Source organism: Ictidomys tridecemlineatus, chromosome 8 (assembly GCF_052094955.1).
Source record: "Ictidomys tridecemlineatus isolate mIctTri1 chromosome 8, mIctTri1.hap1, whole genome shotgun sequence".
NCBI lineage: Eukaryota > Metazoa > Chordata > Mammalia > Rodentia > Sciuridae > Ictidomys > Ictidomys tridecemlineatus.
The window spans coordinates 115441776-115465026 of NC_135484.1; the positions used below are offsets into that span (position 1 = coordinate 115441776).

Genomic DNA, 23251 nt, shown 5'->3' on the forward strand with positions numbered 1-23251 from the left:
GTATTTTCAAAAGCAGCCATGTCCAGGACTATCTGAAGTGAAAGAAACAGAGAGAGATCCAGAACTCATATGCATGGGCCCTGAACTCTGACCCATTTCTTTTCTTTAGGAACCTCTTGCAGTTTCTTTTGGGAGACTCTGGGGATGTGGGGATTTGTGGATGTGTCCAGGGGTGGTGGAAAGTTTAGAAAATGGAAGAATTAGACCTATGGGAGGAGAATACATAAGGAGCTAGAACAGGCCAGAAAATACAACATTGATACCTAAACATGTTTAAGGGATTTTGGAGAGTTGATTGAGAGGGAAACATGTGACAGGAGAGTTTTCAATTACAGAAGCACTTTAGGACTGTGCGTGCAAGTCTCTGCTGCAGATGCCTGAGGGAACCCTGTGAGGACCATCTGCTCCCCTGTGAAGAGGACAGGTGTCTGGAGTGGGGTGGGGGAAAGTCTGGTTCTTAAGCTGAATGTCACATCTCTGACATACATGAGTGCACACAGCTGTGTTCACACCTCCCCTCCCCAGCCTGTTGCTGTAGCCCACCAATGCACAGCCCCCCATAAATACCCTATGCCCACAGAGTGAGCTCACCCCTGCCTGGCTCGGGACCCAGCCAAAGCGCTTCCCTATCATCTGGCACTTCTCCAAGTGAACACCTCTCCTGTCATCTTGTCAACACTAAAGTCTTGGGGGATTAGGAGTTAATTTTAAGGAACTAAGTTCATCTAGGTACCTGGAGATACATAAAGTAGGGCCTGGGAGTTCAGGAAGAGAGATTCAGGCATTAAAAGGGCCCTGAGGGACAGGGTACAGCTCTGCAGTAAAGTACTTGTCTAGACATGCACTAGGCCCTGGGCTTGATCTCCAGCATCACAAACAAAAAACCCTCAAATCGGGGCTGGGGTTGTGGCTCTGCAGTAGAGCGCTCGCCTAGCGTGTGCGAGGCCCTGGGTTTGATCCTTAGCACCACATAAAGATAAATAAATAAAACAAAGGTATTGTGTCCAACTACAAAAAAACAAACAAACAAACAAAAACCAAAAAAAAATCCTCAAACCAGGGCGAGAGAGATTGAAGGCCCAACTGGGTAAGGAGTGGGAGGGCTACAGGCAGAGCTGAGAGGGGTGATGTTGGAAACCAGAAGAGAAGGAAAACAGAGTGAGGCAGTCGGCGAGGGGAGCAGAAAGGGTATTTGCAGGAGTGAGGAGGCAAAGGATAAAGAGGAAGAAGATACCTGCGCTAGGAAACCCCATTAGTCAGCCCAGGGCTGGGAGGCTTTGATAGCTCCATCTCACCACGCTTCCAACAGGCCTTCTGGTTAGGCCTAATCAGCGGATTCCCCATTTCCTCTCCTTTCTCTATCACATCCTGGGCCAACAAGCACCTCTGCTAAGGAGCCCCAGTTTGGCGATACTTTATCTGGGAGGAAGGGGGTGATGAGGCTCCGGGGAGGGTGGTGGAACCAGTGGGTTAAGGAGGGGAGAGGATCACATGAGCCCTTCATTGAGTTGTCCCTCACTAGACCTGGCATTGCTGGCCTTCATTCCCTCCCCAGTCACTCTGTGTTCACTCTGTACTCCCCCACTCTCTGGTTCCCACGGGCTCCCACACCCCCCATCACAGTAGACTGATCCTCCCCTGGCCTCACCCACCGATGCATGTCTTCCCGTCGGTATGGAGCACAAACTTGACATGGCAGCCGCACCGGGGACCCTGCTCTGTGTCATCGCATGTGTGCTGACAGCCACCATTACCATAGTTGCATGTCACTGTGCACAAAGAGGGAAGGACACCCGTCAGATTGCTTCTCTCTGGGTACCACAGTTCTCCACAACATGGGAACCTGTCCCCTTTTCAATTTCTCTCTCCCATATTCCCTGCTGATGAGGCTGCACACCCTCCTCTTTTGTTTCTTCTTCCCCCCACCCCCATCCTAATCATCTTACATTTACAGTCCCGCTGGTTCTTGGTGAGCTCAAAGCCAGGACGGCATTCACAGGCGATACCCCCCTTGGGGGTCTCCCGGCAAATGTGGGCACAGCCATGGTTCTTGTTCATGCAGTTCATTCCTTCTAAAAAGGAAGAGGAGAGGGGTGAATGCTCTGTACCCTTGGATGTCTAGACAGGATGAAACTGAAAGGAGCCGTGGGGGCTAGGAGACTAGGAGGGTTCCCCTGGTGTTGCAACACAGAAGGACTGCCTCTACGCCTGAGCCTCCTGTCCTGCCCACAGAGCGGGTGCTAAGGAGCAGAGCTGAGCTGTTCCGAATAATGTGTTAAAGCTATTGAAAGCCACCCCAGAGACACCTATGTGATCACCTTGTCTTTCAAAAAGCCAAAACAGTGTCTAACAGTTGTCTGGCATGGTGCCAGAGACTCAGGGGATTTAAGAAGCACCTAGAAAATCTAAGATAAGATCTCTTCCCTCAAAAGGGCTTACATTGAAACTGGGAAGAAGATAAATAATAATCAGATCTAAAATGTGAATAGGAAGTAACTGGTAGAGAAAATTACTATGCCACAAACATTTATTAATATCCTACTACATGCAGGGCAGTATGGGATACAAAGATGAATCAGACATGGTTCCTGCCCTCAGGATATTGCAGACCAGTGAGAAATGAGCCACAGAAGTAGACAACATATATCCCACTCTGTTTTGCCCTTCTCAGTCCAGGCCAAGGAAGAGGCTTTGGTGAGGCCCTCATACATGAGTAGACAAACCTGAATGCCTACAGTTAGAAATAACAGCCACCTCAGGTCTGGTCCTAAGCTAACCCCAAAGTAGCCTCAATCTCATACTGATGCCAGCCCCAAAATAATTCCCCCAGAATTTTTCTCTAATACAGTATCTGTCCATGGAGCCCTTGGGTATGACCGAGTGGAGGGACAAAGAAGAAGGAGCTGGCAGAGTTGAGAAGGGAGGGTAGACAGACCCAGGGGGTGGGCAGAGGTCAGGCATGGGCTGACCTTCTGGTCGCTGGATGCAGGTGTGCTGGTTGTCGCTGAGGAAGAAGCCTTCTCGGCAGTGACACTCATAGCTGCCCATCATGTTGACACAGCTCTGCTGACAGCCACCATTGCCCTCAGCACACTCATCCACATCTAGGCAAGAAAGGTAATCAGTGGGGCCACGGAATGCAAGCCAGGGTCTGGGTGTGCCCCTGGACTTCAGCACCAAGGGTTGAGCACAGTCTTAGGAACCCAACCCCACTCTCTCAATACGCCCAGCCTTGGGCCAGACAATTCTCACTCCCTTGACAGCTTATGTTCCAGAGTGTGAAGAGCCTCTCTAAGAGGACAGAGGTGGAAGGAACTAAGGGAATGTGTGGGGTGGGAGGAACTGACCCGGGCTCACTGAGGCCCACACTGGACTCCCTCACCTTCACTACGGAAACTGGGTCTGAGGGCGGGGAAGGAGCCAGAGCCAGAGCAACAGTGATAAAGGATGAAGTCTGGTCACATTGGTCAGGGAGAGGTAACCAGATGTAGTAGCTGGTCATGAGGAGCAGCCATAGAATTGGGGAACCTGGAAATAGCTCTGTGTTCAGGAAGAACTATGGCCATGGTGCTGAGGTTGGAGGGACAGAGTGGGGAAAGGCGGCTGAGCCTCAACTCCTTGTGGGGTGGGGATCATTTATGTGGACATGCCACAGCCCCGTCCTTTCTCCCCTCCTCCATGCCTGGGCTTGCTGCCATATTCCTTAGCCTTTCTCCTATTTTGGTTTAACAAAACAAAGTCTGGCAGTTTGGCAGGGAAGGATGGTGGGGGAGAGCCGCCAAGCCACACCCTAGATGGTGGAAGGGGAACAGTAGGCTCTCACCCCCAAATCACCACCCATGGTCCTAGATCCAGGCTCTTCCTGGGGCACCCACTTCAACACCGTGACTCCATGTCTATGCTAGCTACTGCCTCCCAACTTCACAGCCCTTCTTAGTTAGCCTTGGTCCAGGAAACATCAGGGAGATTGGATGCCAAATAGAGCAGCTAGAATCTGAGCTCCTGGGGATGTCATTTGTCCTTCCAATTCTCTCTCCCTGGGTCCTGAAATCCTCCCTTCTCCTTCTGGCCAAGGACAGAGGGACTCAGATCCAGCTGGCTCTTGTCTGAGCGATGAACCTGTTGGAAAAGCTAAGGAGGTACACTTTGCTTTGCTTTGTCCCTGTTTCTGTCCCATCTCTTGCTACATCCCATCCCTCTCTTCTTGATCTTGCCCCATCCTACATTCTGTGCTATGTGCTCCCTTCTATTCCAACCTGTGGCTTTGTTACTTTAGCCAAGTTCTATTTCTCTTTGGGGAAACTGAGGCCTAGGATATGGACATCTTTCCCGAGTTTCCCTAAGAGTCAAAGGTAGAGTTGCAACTTATGTAATCTTAAATAGACCTTTGCTCCTCTAACTCTCTCAATACCTACTCACTCTCTTGTCCCTTTGGTTGGTTCCCCCCGAAATACTTATAAGGAAATGAGACTTGGTAAGAATCAGGAGCTTAGAAAGGTTAAAGGGAACAGAGCACTCAGAAGCTGATGTTCACAGTCCGGTAGGTGCCTCCCTGTCCTCCCTAAATGTCACAGCTTCCCTTCTCAAAGGAATCCCAAAGAAGTCCCTCAGGGTGATTGGGCAGAGGAGAAAGGAGGCCCTTTCCTGAGAGATGAAGTTAGAGGAGAGGGGATCTGATTGGAGAAGGATTCCCTAGCGCCCTGTGTCTGGAGGCCTGGGTGGGAGGAGACATCCAGAGCCTGGGTGTGAGGGTGGCTGTGCTGGCTGAGACAGCTCCATAGTGCGGAGGCTCCCCAGGCCCAGGACCTCGACATCCATTTGTTGGATCAGGTGGAGGGGCCCAGTTCAGACTGCTTTTCTGGGCACCAATCTTCTTGCTTCTCTTCCTGCTCCTCTATGCTTCCAGTGCCCTGTTTCTGACTTGGCACCAGAGAGAGAATTTGGGAGAAGACCCCTGAATTCAGATCTCAAATTCTTTTATGCTCTCGTCTTCAGAGTTTTATTTGGGAAAGAATCTTAATTTGGTCCCAGTAACTTTTTTGAAATGACAGAGACAGAATTGGAGTTCAGTTCCCTAGAGATTCTATCTCTGATCCAGCTCCTGAACAAGGAGATCAGGTCAGATGGAGGTCTCAGCAGTGAGGACAGGGGGAGACTGGAGAGTACAGGAAGAGCTGGGAGAAAACCAGACGCACCCAGCACAGCATTGTCCTTCTCATCAGCAGTGACATTCTTCCTGTTTACTGAGTATCTGCTATGTGTTAAGGATTGTACAAGGCTCTTTACACATGTACTGTTGTGATGATCCTCCTGGCAACCTTTGGAGATGACGAAGTTGAGATTCCTAGAGCCTAGATCATTTGCCCAAGTCCCCACAGGTAGTAAGATAAGATCTTTCGCCTGCATCACCTACTGCTTTACCCAAATCCACTCTTTTCATCTCCTCGACCTTGCCTGAGAGCATTTTCTAGCAGTATCTCCTCTGACGTTCTTCAACCAGTCAGAGCAGGACTATTTTATCTTTGGTGACCAGTTAGTTCCAAAGGGGAGGCTGGCCTTGTTCTTTTGGTGGAATGCAGCTCTTTTTGGTTACTTTTCTCCTCCTTGCATGAGAAAGGCTTTTCCCAAAAAGACATCCCTCTTACCCGCTCCCTTGCTCACCCAGACAGTTGTGTCCATCGTGTGCCAGGTGGAATCCATCATAGCAGGTGCATCTGTAGTTACCAGGGATGTTGACACAGTCATGCACACAGCCTGCATTGTCCTCTCGCTCGCACTCATCCACGTCTGTGGGAAAGGAGAAGCTGAGACAGCTGAACCCATCTGAGTGTCCCCACTGACCATCCCTGGGCTCAGTCTTATGGTTGCTTTTTTTTTTTTTTTAATATAACCTTCTCTTGTATGTCTGTGTTTACATGGTTACATTCATAGCCTGCAAACCATTTTGCTAATTTCATCTCAACCTAAGGCATAAGCATTTCACATGTCTCCTTCCCATCTTTCTAATCACCACTGTATATGGTTACAGAATATTCCATTGTGTTGCTGCATCATAATGTCTTAATCATTTTTCTCCATTATTAGGCATTTAATTTTTTTCATTTATTATACCAACATAAATAATACATCAAATAACATCTTCACCTATATATTATTTTACTTAAATTTTCTTTGATAAATCCCGAAGAATAAAATCCCTGAGTCAAGAGGTATAAATATCATTTAAGAGTCCTGTTAGGTATAACAAAATTACAGTCAGCCTTCGGTGTTCATGGGTCCTATGTCCACAAATTCAATGAAACATGGATCAAAAATATTTAAAGAAAAAAGCTATATCTGTACTAAGTATGTAGAGGTTTTTCTTGTTACTGTGTGCTAAATAAGACAACAGAAATGCTATCTACATAGCAGTAACATTACATTAAATAGTATAAGTAAACTAGAAATGATTTAAAAGTATCCAGGAGGATTATATAGGTTACATTTGAATACCCATGCCATTTGATATAAGGGACAGGAACACCTTCAAATTTTGGTAACCTTGTGGGAGTCCTAGAACCATTCTCCCACAGATACTGAGAGACCACTGTACTTTTCAATTTATAATGCCAGCAGGAATTAACAAATGTTCCTTGTCCTTTGAAGACTCACCTATATTGAAGGTTGTAAATTTAAAATAATATCCCAAGGCTACTTCAGTTTGGATTGCTTTAATTATGGGGAAGATCTGTTTGCAGCATAAATTTCCCGGGGTACACTGTTGTTTCCACCCTTTGTGGGTCTGGTGTAAAGGTCTAAAGTTGGAGAATCCAGATCCAGGGAACCTCAGTCCCAATCAGTTAAGTGACTGTGAACTATTCCCACTGGAGGCTTAGCTAGTCCATATGGTGTCTTGGTGCAAATTAGAACACCGTGCCTCCTCTGGGAAGATGCAGCCACCCACCTTTGGCCAGTGGGGATTTCAGGCCTGGGGGTAATGCAGTGTGGCCAGCTGAGGGCAATGGCACTGGTTTCTTCTCCCACAGGTCCCCCTTCTATGATCCATGTCTCACCTTTGCAGTGCTTGCCGTCCCCTGTGTAGCCAGACTTGCAGATGCACTTGTAGGACCGCGGGGTGTTCTGGCAGATAGCGTCGATGTGGCAGTTGTCTGTCCCCTCCACACACTCATCCACATCTGGCAGGGGCAAAGTGGGGCACATGAGACCCTCTGCCAGTGCCTCTCAAGGTGTGTCTTGAAGGTGGGTTTCCCAAGGGTAAAACCCCTCTAAGACAGAACCAGTGCCTCTGCACATATGTTTTCCTACATCCCTGTGATTTCAGAGAGGGAAGACTCTAATTTTGGGAATTCAGAAAGAAACCCCACTGCCCTAAAAAATACCTAATCCACAGTGACAGCTGAACTCTGTCATTTGAAACGCTCCTATTTAAAAACAAATAAAAACCCTTTAGACTGGCTAAACACATTTAACACAATTAGAAATAACCTAGGGTGAGTTAGTACCTTTTTTAGGAGCAGGTTTAGGGTAAGGGGGAAGATAAAGGCATGGGGACAGTGGCCTCTAGGAAGGTGGCAGTGTCCAGTGGTCACTGGCAATTAGAGGAGGAAGAAAGGGAGATGGGGTATCTGAGGGATCCTCCTCTGCCTCACAACTCTGCTTTAGACCAGGCCAGATTCCACTTGCCCACCATGACAGGAAGGAAAGCCCACCCCAGAAGATTCTGCTTGGCCCCTGTATGGCCAACAGCAGATGAACCAGAAACTGGCAGGGCTGGCACTAGGAACCTGAAGCTGCCCTGGTAAGGGCAGCCCTCTTGGCTCTCCAGCTGACCCAGGCAGGTCCACACATCCCACCACTGTTAGTTCTCCAAGTCTTCTAACGATAGGCATGACACACAGAGCTTCCTAAAGGAAGAGGCCATTCCAGGTCTGGCAAAAATGAGGATGGTGTGGGCTGGGATTGTGGCTCAGTGGTAGAGCGCTTGCCTAGCATGTGTGAGGCACAGGGTTTGATCCTTGGCACTCTGCATATCAATTAATTAATTAAATAAAGGTCCATCAACAACTAAAATTTTTTTTTTTTAAAAAAAATGAGGATGGTTAAGAGAGCACCTAGGAAAGAGCCTATGAGCAAAAGATTCTAACCTCCAGGGCAATATCATGGTGCCTATAAAGCTGAACTGAAATAGGGGAGGATGTTTCATCCTGTTGAAAGTGCTTTGTTGAGCTTGTGAAAGTAAACATACTGAGGGCTGTGGAAGCTCACAGGTGACTCAGATCAGCCAAAAGGACACAGTAACATGAGGAAGGATGGGGTAGATGCCAGGAGCATTAGAGACAGATGAGGGTTCTCGATGCTGGCTGAACATCAGTGTGCATCCCCTAGGAGAAGCCCAAGCCCCTAGAGATTCTGGCCAATTAACCTGAGCTGGGGACTGGTGACCAGTATTTTTCTAAAGTTTCCAGGTGATTCTAACATGCAACTAGGGTGAAGAACCTATGTTACAGGGAAGATCCAAGATGGAAGAGATTATTTCTACCTGTGAACTAGAAAATAGAAGATAATCGAGAAATAGCAATCTGCCACTAAAAGAGGTGGGATTTGAAACCAATGTAGTCTGACTTACAAATGTGATTCATGGGCTGTAAAATTGCCTGGGTTCATTAAAATGCAGACTTTCAGGTCTTATCATAGACCTACTGAATCAAAATCCTTAAGGTGCTTGATATATTTTTACTGATTGAATGGACAGGTATATCAGTAACCTCTCTAATTTATAAATACCCACAAATTCTAACTTTGGTTATTTGCCCTCTGCTCTCACGCTTCACAAAGTACTTATGGGGCAGGTCTGAAGTACCCTGGGGCTAAGGAGAGAAATGAAATATGGAAGAGCACCCCAAAACACCCTGCCTCAAGTCCTGTGGGCTTCTCTTCAGCACTGCACTCTGTCCTTCAGTTCTCTTCTACTCCCCTGCGACCATTCACCCTGCCCAGAGATCTACATGCTGGAACTTGTCCAACAAGTGTGGACTTACTCCCAACCTCAACTGGGCTCTGCAGTCATGGTTTCCACCTTTCAGCCACCCTTGGAAGTCATTCCAAAGTGGAAGAATGGAGGAGAGTTCTTAAGTGCGTAAAAGAAGGACCCTGCAGATGGCAAGCGGTTGTGTGGAGAATCAGTTTGTCCAACTGCTGAAGACACAACAGAACCAAGAAATGTACTCTCCCAGAAAGATCCTAAGCACCAGGGCCAGTCAGTCCCAGATTAAAATCCAGCTCTACCACTCTCCAGCAAGGCCTTTCTTAGTTTTAGTTTGGTCTCCCCTTTAAAATGGAGAGGATGATACCTCCTTGGGAGAGACTGTGAGCAGTTAATGAGAATAGTTTGGGTAAAGTGCTTAATAAAGTGTCTGGTAGACAGGAGGTTCCTAATATAGCCTGAGATGGAAAGCATGAAGTCACTGGTTAAGACAACAGATGCTAGAGGACTGTGCTGTCCACGGTGACAGCCACTAGCCACACGTGGCTATATAAATTTCTTTGTTTGTTCTTTTGGTGCTGGGGATTGAACCCAGGGATGCTTTACCACGGAGCCACATCCCAGCCCTTTTTACTTTTTATTTTGAGAAAGGATCTCACTAAGTTGCCTAGGGCCTAAGTTGCCCATGATGGCCTTAAACTTGTGATCCTCCTGCCTCAGCCTCTTGAGGCCCTGGGATTACAGATGTGTGCCCGTGTCTTATGAATTTAAGTTAATTTAAAATTCAGCTCCTCAGGTGCACTAGCTACATGTGGCCAGAGGCTCCCATTGTGACAGCACTAATATGAAACCTTTCTAACCCTGCAGAAAGTTCTATTGCACAGCCCTGTCCTAGGGGTTCTGAATAAGGGCTACCTTTGAGCCTAGCTCAGAGACATGGGGACTGGAAACCCCTCCTCTGTGGCCATCTCAGACGTGCCTGTCTGAATCAGCTGTGGCTCTGTAGGGCCTGCTCTCTGGTTCTTCTTTGCCTCGTGTTCAGGGCTTACCTGCACTGGAGGGGGCCAGGAAGCAGGACACAGCAAACCCACGCCTCCCGGCATAGCCTTCAGACCCTTCCAATGGTGGGCTTTTCTGGCCTTCTTAACCCTTCTCCTTCATCTCCCTGCTCAAAACGCTAACACCTCTCCGGCAGAGTCTGTTCTAGAAGACTTTACCCCTGCCCCATTCCCTCCACAACCCCTAAACCGTATCCCACCCCTACACATTTCACACATCTCATTCTTGACACATTGAGATACATCTCTGTCTTTCACCTTCCACACACACCATCCTCAGCTTTCCAATTCTAGCTCAAAGTCGTCTTCCCCCAGCTCCTCCTGGTGAGCCCTGCTCCTGGGAGTCCTAGTCCTGGGGTATCCGGTTTCCCTCCATTCATTGGCAACACTCCTCAGTTGTTCTGCAAACACTTTGAAGCTCATCATCGCAACATGTTCCACTTTCCTCATGTGGCTAGGCACTTGCTGAAGAAGGGACACTTTATTTTTTATTTGGTTTGAGGAAGGGACACTTTAAAGGTGTGGTTGGAATGCTTTGAAGCACAACAGGCCTAGGCAGAGCTGTGAAGCAAAGCCCTAAATCCCACTAAGCATCTCCTCCTTTTGCCAGTTCCTTCTTCCAGAGCTCCATCCCACCACACCTGCTGACCCTGAATTTGTCCTTTCAGAGGCACTCATGGGCACAGTCTCATCTTAGCCTGTTCTCTCAGAGCACAGGAGTTTACTAGCTAGTCAACCAGCTGATGCCACTGGGCACGGATTGGTTTAGAACAGTGGTTCTCAACCCTAGCTGCAAACTGGAATCCCTGGGGACCTTTGAAAAAATGTGAATGTCCAGGTGCCCCCTAGACCTACAAAATCAAGACTTACAGGGTGAGCTTGGGGCTACTGTTGATCCTCTTTTCCCAACTCAGGTAATATAATTAAACCATTTGCTTAAGTTGGGGAAAGACTTTGGGGTACCAACATGAAAGAGTGGTTAAGAGAAGGGGTTCTGGAGTGACACTGTGTCAGTTCAAATGCCAGCTCAACTTGTGTCTGTGCCTCTGAACTTAGTGTTCCCTCCTCTGTAAACGGGAATAATAATCATCATTGTAGTACCTCCCATAGGGCTGCCAAGAGCAGCAAATGAGGTAACACCCTTCAAGTACTTAACCTCACAATATGGGCATACAATAAGTGCTCAATAATAGTTTGCTGTTATTATTCCTTCTTTCCAGCTTTCTCCCTGGTGTCCCGATTACATATTGCTGGCTTTGCACTGAACTACACTCCTTGAGGCCAGGGCTTCTGAATCTTTGAAATCCATGCTGCAGCTAGAATACAGTTGAACACCCGTATTCAACCAATAGTTAGGGAGCACCTGCAACATGCCAAGCACTGGGCCAGGTAGGGGGATTCAGCAGTGAGCCAGGAAAACTAATGATACATTCCCAGCACTTCATCAAGGTCTGTTAAACATGGGGGTGGGTATGTGGATAAGATCCATATCTGTGGCATTCCCTCTGCTCTGAGATACCTCAAAGAAATTCTGTTTCTTTACTCTCCTTTGACCCCACAGTGTTTTGGGTGAAGGAGGCAATCTCAGGAAGTTAATCTTAAGAAAAGGGATCTAGGGCTGGGCACAGTGGCACATGTTTGTAATCTCAGACACTCGGGAGGCTAAGGCAGGAGGATTGCAAGTATGAGGCCATCCTCAGCAAATTAGTAAGGCCATAAGCAACTTAATGAGATCCTGTCTCAAAATAAAAAATAAAAATGTCTGGGGATGTAGCTCAGTGGTAAAGCACCCCCTGGGTTTGATACCCAGTACCAAAAAAGAAAAAGAAAGCAAGGATGGGGCTGGGGTGGTGGCTCAGCAGTAGAGTGCTCACCTAGCACGTGCAAGGCCCTGGGTTCGATCCTCAGCACCACATAAAAATAAATAAATAAAATAAAGCTATTGTGTCCAACTATAACCAAAATATTTTTTAAAAAAAGAAAGCAAGGAAACAAATAGGAAAAAAAAGAAAAGAGAGGCAGAAAACTCAGCGAGGGACAGTATTCCCTTAAAGGCATCCATCTGATGAATGCTATGGCCAGAAGAGCCTAGGGACAATGAATGATAGGATCTCCAGCTGGTTAAACGTCATCTGGGGAAGCTGTGGGCATCTCTTATGAAACAAATGGACACTGAAGCCCAGGAGATTATGTTGGGAAGCAACAAGCAGCTGGCCCACATGGAACCAAGACCCTGGTCTTTCGATTCTGGCTCCACTGCTACCTACTGTCTTCCAGAAGTACCTGAGGAAGGCATCCATGTCTCAGTTATTGTTGTGCCTCACCCAACCCACCTCAACACTTAACTCGGCAGGAAGCAGGCAACCAACCTAACCCTGGTGATCCTGGCAGCAAAGCAGCTGTCCTGTGCGGATGCTCCGAGGCTTAGGAGATGGGGACCCCAGAAGAGGAGCAAAAGGCGGGTCAGCGGGCAGGGAGGGGCAGACACAGTTGCAATAAGGAAGGGGTGGGCGGTGCGCGCAGTGGGCAGTGGGCAGGTGTCGCAGGCCCTGATTCACTCACTGGGGCCAAGCAGCTGGTCAGAAACAAAAACAAACACCAGGGATACAGGTTCCTGCTGTTAACAGCTTCAAACCGCCAGAGGAAAACTCCAAATAAATATAATTAGAAACTTGTAAAAACGTCCTCTCTGTAAACCTGCTCCCCAGGGTCTACCCTCTAAGCGCCCCCCTCCGTGCAGCCCTCCCCCTAATGCCCACATATCCTGATGCTCCACCCTCACCAGGGATTCCTCAGATCTGCTTCCTTATCCTGCATAGTCCTTCAGCCTAGCAGCTCTGGCCCAGGTTGTTCCTTACTTGTCACCATCAGTGACCAGGCCAGGACAACCTTGGCAGGGGGCTCTGAAACTGAAATGCCACAGTTCTCTAGGGCTATGGTAACAGTTCCAGGGGAAACTGTAGGTAAGAAGAAGGGCTCCAGTGCCCTGTTTAGGAGGTGTCATTGTGACTTGTGCAGTCACATTTCAGCATCCAATTGTCACTTCAACACAGGGTCTTAATCTGAACCAGAGATCTAGGCTAGGGCGGGATGCATAGGACCAGTCTTGGAGCAAGGAATGACGTGGTGTGGGACCAAGCCTGGGGCCCTGGGGTCCAGCCCTGAGAGGACTCAGATCCCACCACACCAACCTTTCAGCACCATTTGCCACCTTTTCGAGTGCACACACACACAAATGTTCTTCAAGGGCTGTATCAGAGGTAAATACCCACTTAAAAACACAGGAAGAAATTTCAGGCAAATGGGGTCCCAGGAAATGGGTAGGGGAAGAAAAGTAGCCAAGTGACCTAGACTCAGGAAGGCAGAAGTAGCCCAAGGTCCTGGAACAAGGTCTGGCATTTGGTGAGCAATCAGGGGAGGCCCAGCTGCCTGACTGAGGCCTGACAGCATCTTCTGACTTCATCAGGAAAGACTTCAACGAGATATGCAGAATTTCAGAGCTGCAAGGAGCCCAACTGATTTTAAAAGTGAAGAAGAGAATTTTAATGATCTCCTCAGAGGCCCCAATTTTTAGATTCTGCATTTGTCCAAACCCACTGGCATCATAATCCCCACCCTCCTGGTGCCACCTGAAGCTGGCATTGCATGGACACAGGAGGAAGGAAGTGGCCAGTCTGCAGACACAGAAGGGAGCCCATGTCCTCCTGGTCCAGGTGAATAGCTTGCCTATCCTCCCGACATCCCTGGGTTGGCTGCTGCTTCACTTCTCCCCCCCAGGCCCAGCAGCTCCTCCAGCTCCAGACTCCTGTCTTCTAACTGAACCTGAAGAAGCTGTCCCCAGGTCTGGGCCTCTTGCGGGCACTGCCAGCTCAGAGCAGCTCCACAGTTTCCAGCCCTGACAGGGACTCTTTCTTATAAGTGGTCATGTGCTAGGGGTATGGGACGTCAAAGGAGGTCCACATCCGGACATGTGGGGACCGTGGATTCAGGCAGCAAGCTCCTCTGCCTCCATCTTCTCAAGAGGGTCTGAAGCCATCCATCCCCCTTTCCCCCAACACCCCCTCCACTCAGTTCAAGGCACTGGACCAAGCCATTCCACTTCTTTACTTCTCCAACTAAAACAAAACGCACATTGCCCCACTTCCTTTTTCCTCTCACCAGAGCACCGGACACGCACGCGCGTGCACACACACACACACACACGCTCACACACATATTCTGAGTCATGCACATGCACATTCACACACCCCAGTGAAAGCACACCTCACATTCTCAAACTCACACCCAGGCTGGCTCCTTTTACAACAGGTCCTGGCTGCTCACATCTCAAACCGGTTCTCACTCCTGCCCTCAGATTCCAGAAAACAATCTCACTGCGGACTGCTGATGCCATTCTTCTTGCTCTACCTGCAGGGATTCTGACCTCAGTCCCCTCTCTCTCATTCCACCCTCAGAGACTCAAGGCAATGAAAGGTGAGGGGTGGAAAACAGGGAAAGAGTCTGTGCTCCCCACCCCCGGCTCTCCCCACCCCTGGGATATATCACTGAAAGAAGAGAGGGCATTCCTAAGGAATTTCTAAGCAGCCCACCCCACTTTGCCACCCTTCTGGAGAAATGGGGGTAGGGGCAGGTTTAGGGGGAACTGATTAAAGATCAGGCTCCAAGAGTAGGGGGGTATCTTTCTGTCTCCAGTATGGCCTGGACAGAGCACAGGCAGGAGCCGGCTGCCCATGGAGCCACCCTCGCCCGCTGACACGGTTATGGTTTTCATTTCATATTTTGGAGGGAGGGGCTACGAGGAACAGTCCCCTCACTGTAAGAGCTGGCCACAGGAGCCGAGGGAAGCGGGGAGGAGAGGAAACAGCCACATTAAAGAGGAAGAGAGGGGTGGGGGGAAGAAAGAGGGAGACACATACACCCAGACAGGGACCCGGAGAGGCGCACCGAGACAGAGAGACACTGTTCACGCCAGATGAACGCTCTCAGTCCCGGGATGGATGGTGTTACTTAAAAAATCTAAATATGAGGCTTTATCAAAATTCTATCCCGAACAAGAGGAGAAAACTGCCAGGTAAACTGAAGGGCCACGCTGGCTCCCCCAGAGCCCACCCTGGGGACAAGTTTCCCTGAAGGCCGTGAGACCTTTTCATTCAGCTGTAACCTGAGCCCTGTGCAAGGATTAGGTCTTTTTAACCAAGGCAGCCACCCCCCACCCCTCAGAAAAGCAAAGCAAATTAATGCTTCTAAGTTAACAATTATCTTGGTTATCCAGTCTGTCTACTTTAAGACACACAGACAGGCACTTGAAAAACACTCAAAACCATGTACCCTCCTGCTCACTCTCTCCTACTCCCACCAGCTGACCCGCCCACTCATCCAGACCCAGTTCTCACAGGCGCTAAAACATTAGCATTCACACTTAGTAACTGGTCACAACCCAGCTATGTCCCATGTGGGTGACCGTGCTCACACACACACACACACACACACACCTCTCACCTTTACACTTAGGGCTCACTTTCTTGATTCCATTCTCCACCCCATTCCCCACATGACTTTGGCTTTCCCCACTGTAGGGATCTCAGATGAAAAGAGACAGAGACAGATAGATCCCTGGAGACACAGTAATTGTGCAGGAGACTTGCCAAGGGTATGTGTATTTTGAAGATCTTTTAGAGCTTCATTTAAAAGCACCTGGCGCCAAAGGCGTGCTTTCTAGCACTGATGATAGCTGGGAGATATGCTCAGGGGCAAGGAGGCACCTTTGAAGCCCACAGCACTCTTGTCTGGGGTAAGACTGTAAGACTGCCCTGATCCAATGCAACTGCTCTTCCTGAAGCATCAGCCTACAAATTTGGGTCCAGAGGCATATCTCTAATTCAGCAAACCTCTGGCAGAGGGGGTTTATAGATTTCCTGAATAGCAGGGTCAATGAGAGGCTTCCATTCTATGCCAAGCTAGTCTCAGGAGAAGGAAGGAAGGAAGGAAAGGCAGGCAGACAGGCAAACTGCAGCCAGTCAAAGCATGTGTGGCCCAAGTGAGATAAGCAGTGACCAAAACTTAGTCCAGAAGGTTCTTGAGGGTAGAGTCTTCACTCAGCTACATGTCCCCCAGCACCCAGAAGGATGTCCAATGAAAAAGGGAGCCCTGGAGTACCTTGGAGGGATTCTGACTCTGTCTCTGGAACACAGACTGATCTCCCTGGAAGATGGGCTGAGCTCAGGCTTGAGAGTCTTGGCTTCGTGGCACCTGTCCCTTTTAGGGGTCTCCATCTGCTCCTGGGACTCCTTTGATGCACTGCTTCTCCTTTTACACTCAGACCCCCACCCTACCAATTAGGCCACTACAGACACTGGCTCCAACTTGAAAGAGGCCCTTATCTTGTCTTTAGATTACTGCATGAAATCTGTTCCTTCCTTCAGACTAAACTCCCTAGCTAATTCCATGTTATGAGTAAGTCAGCACGCACTACAAAAGCCAGCTTTGTTTATGAAAACACAAGCAAATCCACAGTAAGGAGAGGGGCTGCTCCCAGGCTGGGTGTTGGTAGTGGTGGGCTGTCTGGAACTAAGACTGGAGAAGAGGCAGTTTGGGGTTGGAATGGAGTTGGGGTGGGGTCTGGTATTTGACAACTGAGGGTCTCTAGTGTTTGGCTCTGTTAAAGGACAGATTGGACAGGGCAGGGGTTGGTTGAAGAGGCAGTGTTTTGGGGAGAGAAGGGTGATATAGATATTGCACAGAGCGGGAGCCCATCTAGTCCAGAGCAGCTTAGAAATCAAATGCTCAGGCCCCAGGACACAGTGACCTAACTGCCAGACACTCAGGCTTCCCCAACTCCCAAGTTCAACTTCCCTCGTGGCCCAGCCACCTCCTTACCCTGGCTGGCTTTAGGAGCCCCTGGGACAATAGGTAGAATCATAAGCTCCTATGCAAAACCTTGCCAGGAGGAATTTTCTTTTTGTGGGTATAAATCTCTTTAGGGTGAGGACACCATAGGGGGAGGGGTGCAGCAAGAGGTTAAGGGGGAGGGGAGGCTGTCCTCGGAGAACTGTGGGACACCAGCCTGGTTTCTGCCAGCACAGCCTTGGACTGGCCAGTCGATGAGCTCAGGGTCAGGGACGGGGGCGGGAGGGCCTCCCAGTCACTTTCTTTAATTCCTAGAGGGATCTGTCAGAGCTCCCCAGCCTGGAATTTTACTTTGTTATTTTAATGCAATTCTGACCTGGATTTAAATGGAATTGGAAACCCTGGGCCTTAATAAATAAATATTATGATAAGAAATGAAAGCCATGCAAGACGAAAGAGATTTCCCCCCAAAAGGCAGAAACGCAACATTCTTGCCAGAAGCTAGTCACAAAAATTTTCTTCTCTTTAGCCCCCTACCATCCAGTAAGGGACGAATTGGTTTTTCTATGAAGGATCCCCTTTTTATTTAACATTTTTCCACTGATAAGACAGCAACTTCAAAATTTCTGTCTGACTTTGCATGACGGCTGGGGATGTGGGGAAGAATTCTATGACTTGGCTGAAAAGTTTTCATTCCCTCAGTCTCTCCAGGCCACAGCTTAAGTTTCTGGCAATGTTTGAGAGAAGATTCTGACTTTGGAGGACGAGAAGTCCTTCGAAGATGCTAGAGCGTGGCAGTGAAGTCTGGTCAGAATGCTGAGGTGCATGGTCACTTCTGCCCGCCGCCGCCCCCCCCCCTCCACCGAACTTCTCTCTCATCCTCTCTGCCCCTGGCTCCTCCAGCGTTCCCCCCTCCCCGGGACGCGGCGCCCAGAGGTCCGGTCCCCAGCCGGGGAGTTGGGGCGCATAGAGCCCGGTCCTGACAGCAGCCCGCTTCCCAGCACCTGCCCTGCCCCTCGCCAATCTTGCCTTAGCCCTCGGGCCCCGCTGCCCCCGCAGTCCCGCGGCCGAGCGCCCCTCCTTCCTTACCTTGCGCAGCTTTGCTGTGCTGGGCGGCGCGGGCATGGACCAGTAGGACTAGCAGGCAGAGCCCAGGCACGCGCCCCGAGCCCATGGCTGGAGCTTCTCCGGGCAGCGGGTCCGCTGGGGCTGGTCTCGCAGCCCCGGGAGGGCGGAAGCCGGCGGGGGCCCCCTGTGCGCCGGAGGGGGAGGGGAGCGGCGCCCCGCCGAGGCCGGGCCGGGGCTGCGGGCGTGGGGCGCGGACCGCGGCGCCCTCGGCGGGAGGCTCCCGAAGCTGCCGGCTCCTCCCCGCCCGACGTCGAGGCGAGCGAGGCGATCAAGGCGGCGAGGGACGAGGCGAGGGGCGCTCGGCGCAGCTGACGGAGGGGAACCCCCGCCCTCTTCAATCCAGCCGGGCTCTGCTAGCGGCGGCGGCGGGACTGCTGCGTATAATCCCACCCAATTCCCAGCTTCGCCCGGAGGGAGCTGCAGCCGGAGAGCGCGCAGAGCCCGAGCAAGGGACCTGAGAAAGGGGAGGGGAAACGCAGAGCCAGAAACACGCCCTTTCTGCCTCTCTTTCTTCCTCTCTCGCTCTTTCTCCGTCTCTCAGGCTCCGTCTCTTTTTCTTCGCCTTTCTCCTCCTCCTCCTCTTTCTCCTCCTCTCCTCGCTCCTTTTCGTTTTCTTCCTCCTCCCCCTCCTCCTCCTCCACCACCTCCTTTTTCGTGCCCTTTTTTCTTTCAAATGGGGCCTTGGCGCGGCGGCCGCTCCCCCTGCGCGCCCGGGCGCGGCGGCCCCCTCCCCAGGCTGCCGGGCCGCTGCCTGCAGGAATTTACAATCCGGCGCTGGGGGAGCGGGCCCGGTCTCCATGGAGACGGCTTCCCCGGGAGCAGGGAGGTCAGGCGCAGACCGCGCACAATCAATGGATCAATGCAAGCCCCGCTCGGCTCCAGACCAAACAGCACCCGGCTCCGGCTCGTCCTCTCTCCCCGCAGAAAGAGTGGGGGAGCGAGGGTGCGCCCCCGCGCTCGCACGCGAGGAGGACGAGTGGCGCAGGTTTACACGCACACCTCCGCCAGGAGACAAAGAGGGTGCGAGGTACCCAGGAGGCTGGGGCAGACGTGAACGCATGCGAGCTCAGGCGTACCCACCAACACAGCCTGACACGCGGTTCACAGCCAAATACTACCTCGAATTACACAGATCGACTCCGACTCCGGGCCAAGTAACGTCCTCCCAGCTCTTACTCCCTTGTCACCCCCACCTTCTGGACTCAAGTCTCCATACCTAGATCTGAGTTCACTTTGAGGGCTAAGAAGAAAATAGGACCCCCTCTTCTCCCTGCTGAAACTGCCAGTTCCAGGGCAGACCCTGCTGGGAGGTAAGGCCTTGGAGGTGAGCCCATTGAGCCATACTCTCTATTATAGACACAGGCTCACCTGTATGCACTCTCGTGTGTTTAGCACAAGAGCAAAAGCGAACCCACAGGACTTGCCTATGTGTATAAGCACAAAAACACAAAGGGGCAGCCCCCTCCTCCAAAAAGAAGATCCTTCATGCCTCTACTATAGAGACAGCAAAAGATATGAAGGGGCAAACTGTGCTGAAGAAGCAGTGTCCCCCAACTGTGAACACTGCCTCCTCACCTGCTCTTGTGCTTTGCATCTTCTCACCTTGCACTGTTGGAGAAAGAGCAAAGATCTTTTGAGAGTGGTGAGGACTTTCTTGGAGGGTGGGGCTGTAGTCATGCAGACTGCACCATGCCCCAGGCAGCTGTTCATGCTTCAGAGCCAATTTTCTTTAGGGCACAGACCCAGACTAGTTTCCCAGGGTACCCAGGAGCATGGGGCAGTGACCACAATATCCCTGAGGATGCTCAGTTCCCAGACCCTTGACAGTATCAGCTGGAGTGAGAGGTGGGTTTTGTCAGCAGTCTCCCTATTTGGCAAGGGGGAAAGAGTTGAATGCTTCCTCTCCAAGGGATTGAGTGGGAAAGTAGAGGATGGGAATAGGCTCAGGCTATTGTCCTGGGTTTATCTGGGATGAAGATTACACTAGACAAGTCCCATCCCAGTGGGCCTCGGTTTCCTCATCTAGAAAATAAGAGGGTGGGGTGGATTTACCAGTAGTGGAAAGAGGCAGTACTCTCTGAAGCCTGGGGAAGGAGACCTTGAGAAGCCTTGGAGCACTGTGTGAGATGACCATGGGGAGGCGAGCACTTTGGTCATGGATGGTGGTGAGGCCACAGAAAGTTTGGGTCAGATGATCTCTGAGGTCCCTTCCAGCCCTGTCATTCTAAGATTCTCTCCCTCCCTCATTCCACGGCAAAACCCCTCCCTTTGCAGCAGCTTTGCCTGCTGCCACCAATTATGTGTAGGGCTGGAGGACAAGTGCAAACTTGCCATCCTTTTTGCCCCAAACAAGAGAGTGGTTTAAAAAAGAAAGAAAGAAAGGAAGGAAGAATTGGAGGTTGCCAGACGGTGCCTGTGATCTTCATGAGGGCACAAGGAGAAAGCTGAGGAGCCCCAAGGTGGAGAGGGAAGATGGTACTCTGCCTTGCTTTGCTTTGCCTCTGCCTTGTTTGGCCACTAACATGAGCTCCTCTGGGTCCCCTGGGGGGTCGTGCTGCAGCCCACCTCTACAGCTACAGGGGGCAATGAGGATTATGTAGGGGTAGGTTATAGGTTTTCTGGAATCTTCTCTTCAGCTTGATTTCTGGTCTTCTGAATATAGGAATTGCCCCTTTTCGAAGGGAGGCTCAGATGGGTTGCCCACCTAAGCCACTACATCTTTAGAAGACTAGGGATCTTTTGCCCTAGGTTCCTTTTGTCTCCTGCCACCAGTTTTCCCTCTGATCACTTCCTCTGCTCCTCTAGGACCAAGAGAGCTCCAGCCCCACATTCGCTTTCTGCACATCTCCTTCCCCAGCACGCCCAACCTGGTTCCAACCCACCCCCAGCCCCTCAGAAGATCCTGTGGGGGAAGAGGCAGGGATTATACCACGGGCGCTGGTACATTGCCTTCTGCTTTGTCCACTTCTGCAGGTTCTTACACTTAGTGACTGGAGAAGATGATGAGGAAGGGATAAACAGACGACTCTAAAAAATGCCACTAGAAAATCAGCAGCTCAGAGAACACGAGTGTGCAGTGTTCCCTGAGCCTCCCTCAGTCATCTCTCAGGCTGCAGTTTGCCCAGGCTTCGTTTCCCTTCAGGGATGCTTGTGACACTCATTTCTTTCAAATGTCTCCTGCAAATATATTTGGGGAGAGGACCATTGCGGGGTATAACTGATAAATCTTGGTACAGAACCTCTTAGAGACACCTCTGCCAGAGACCCACCATGCTCAGTGTCTTCCCCTCACTGGCCAGGTTTCCTTCCTTCCACGAGAGTTTGCTTTTATTCTGGGCTCCTTGGCTTCCCCATATGTAAAATGCATCCCATGATCCTACCTTGGCAGGCAGTATAGTCAAATGGGAAGCAGGTAGGGGCTGGAACAGATTGTCTGCAGGTCAATATTAGGCCCACTATTTCCCAGCCATCTATCCTGGCAAGTAATTTCACTTCTATGAGCCTCAACTTCCCTATCTGGAAAATGGTTATGGTCATAAAACCTCAAAGACAATTCTGCACACCAGTATCTAACTGTATGGGCTTTAGACAAATGGCGAGGGGCGGGGCTCAAGTAGGCTTCTGTTATTTTCTACCTGCATGACCTCTGGCAATTTTCTCCATCCTAGTGAGCTTCATTTTCTCATCTGACAGTGGGGATAAAAACCTTATAGGGGGCTGAGGTTGTGGCTCAGTGTCAGAGCTCTTGTCTAGCACATGTGAGGCATTGAGTTCAATCCCCAGCACCACAAAAAATAAACAAAAACCTTATAGGGAGCCAGGGACGGTGGCACACACCTGTAATCCCAGTGGCTTCGGAGGCAGGAGGATTGCAAGTTCAAAGCCAGTCTCTGCAACTTAGCAAGGCAGCTCAGTGAAACGCTGTCTCAAAATAAAAATACAAAAAAAAAAAAAAAAAAAGGCTGAGGATGTGGTTCAGTGGTTAAATGCCCCTGGGTTCAATCACATTAAAAACAAAACAAACAAACCTCATAGGGTTATGATATGAAGTGACATAACATATGGAAAACACCTGACACATAGTAGGCATTCAGTAAGTGGAGGTTATTGCTATTTCTACCACTTCTCAGAAGGATCAAAAGACACAGTGTTTGATGGTCAAGGTATAACAGTACCTGGGAAGACACAGTGTTGGCCAAGCTAGACTTTGACGCTGCTAGATTAAGTGCAGCAAACTGGGCTTGATTCTTGCCACCTCTAACAGGTTCCTGTCTGTCATGCATTCCTACTGAGAAGGTTCCAAAAATTCCGTGCATTCCAGCAAACTGCCTTTGTCTGCAGAGCTTCCACATTATGGAGACTGAGAAGGAAATTCACCTGCCAGATGGGTAACACAAGAATCTCTTCTTCCTTGCTCACTTGCACCTCCTATTCTGCCTTAAGAAAGCACCTCTACACTGAGAGACAAATTGAAGCTGATAGTTGCCAGCTATGTGCCCTGCACTGTAGCCTCTGGAGTTGGTGGGATTCCAGGGATGCACCACCATGCCTGGCCTTAAATTTTCTTTTGAGACAGGATTTCACTAAATTGCTTAGGGCTTTGCTAAATTGCTGAGGCTGGCTTTGAATTTGTGATCCTCCTGCCTCAGTCTCTCCAGCCACTGGAATTACAGGTGTAATTACAGGTGTGCAGCACCATGCCCAGCTACACTCTTGCCACTCTCATTGTCTCGTCTATTGGGGCAGGCCAAGGGTCACAGACCAGCCCCTCCACGTGCACGGCAGTACCTCGCTCTGGAGGATCATGCAACAGTAGAACTGCAAACGACTTCAGCCATCATGTGTGTCAGCTGATGAGAGGTCCCATGACTTGCCCAAGGTCACACAATGTATTGAAAAGGCAAATTAGAAGCAGAATCCATCTCACTTCTCACTTCTGAATCCTGGATCAGTGCCCCTTAGAGCTGCCGTGACCCCCTTCCTAATCTTTCTCTTCCTCTTCCTGATGATTTGACCAGTTTTCAGTCCTTTCTTGAAGTGGTACTTGTCTAAGATCCACCCCCTCAAGCCCCACTGTTCTATGCTCTTGCAAGTATAGGGGGGAAAAAAAGAAAAAGAAAGAAAAAAATAGAAAATATGGAGGCTAAGTAACACCAGAGTATAGATTCAGATCCCTCCAAATCACAAGGCAAATCCCCCAAATGCCAGGAGTCTTGGCAGGGGAGCAAGGTTTGCA

The 23251-nt window shown here is 50.0% G+C and overlaps 1 protein-coding gene across 6 annotated transcripts in view; it reads right to left on the bottom strand.

Moving 5' to 3' along the window:
• Positions 1-18629, bottom strand: part of Scube3 (signal peptide, CUB domain and EGF like domain containing 3) — a 35959-nt gene extending 17330 nt beyond the window's left edge. For 3 of the 6 annotated variants that reach the window (XM_078020150.1, XM_078020152.1, XM_040282522.2), the window contains exons 1-6: positions 17977-18626; positions 7053-7175; positions 5662-5787; positions 2970-3104; positions 1947-2072; positions 1653-1769 (exon numbers count right to left, since the gene is read on the bottom strand). In XM_078020150.1, coding sequence (XP_077876276.1) covers positions 1653-1769; positions 1947-2072; positions 2970-3104; positions 5662-5787; positions 7053-7175; positions 17977-18061 — 712 coding nt within the window. In that variant the 5' untranslated portion in view covers positions 18062-18626. Of the gene's footprint in view, positions 1-1652; positions 1770-1946; positions 2073-2969; positions 3105-5661; positions 5788-7052; positions 7176-17976 lie in introns of all 6 variants that reach the window. The other 3 variants (XM_078020151.1, XM_078020149.1, XR_013425236.1) reach the window with 2 other exon arrangements.
• Positions 18630-23251: the final 4622 nt, after the last annotated feature.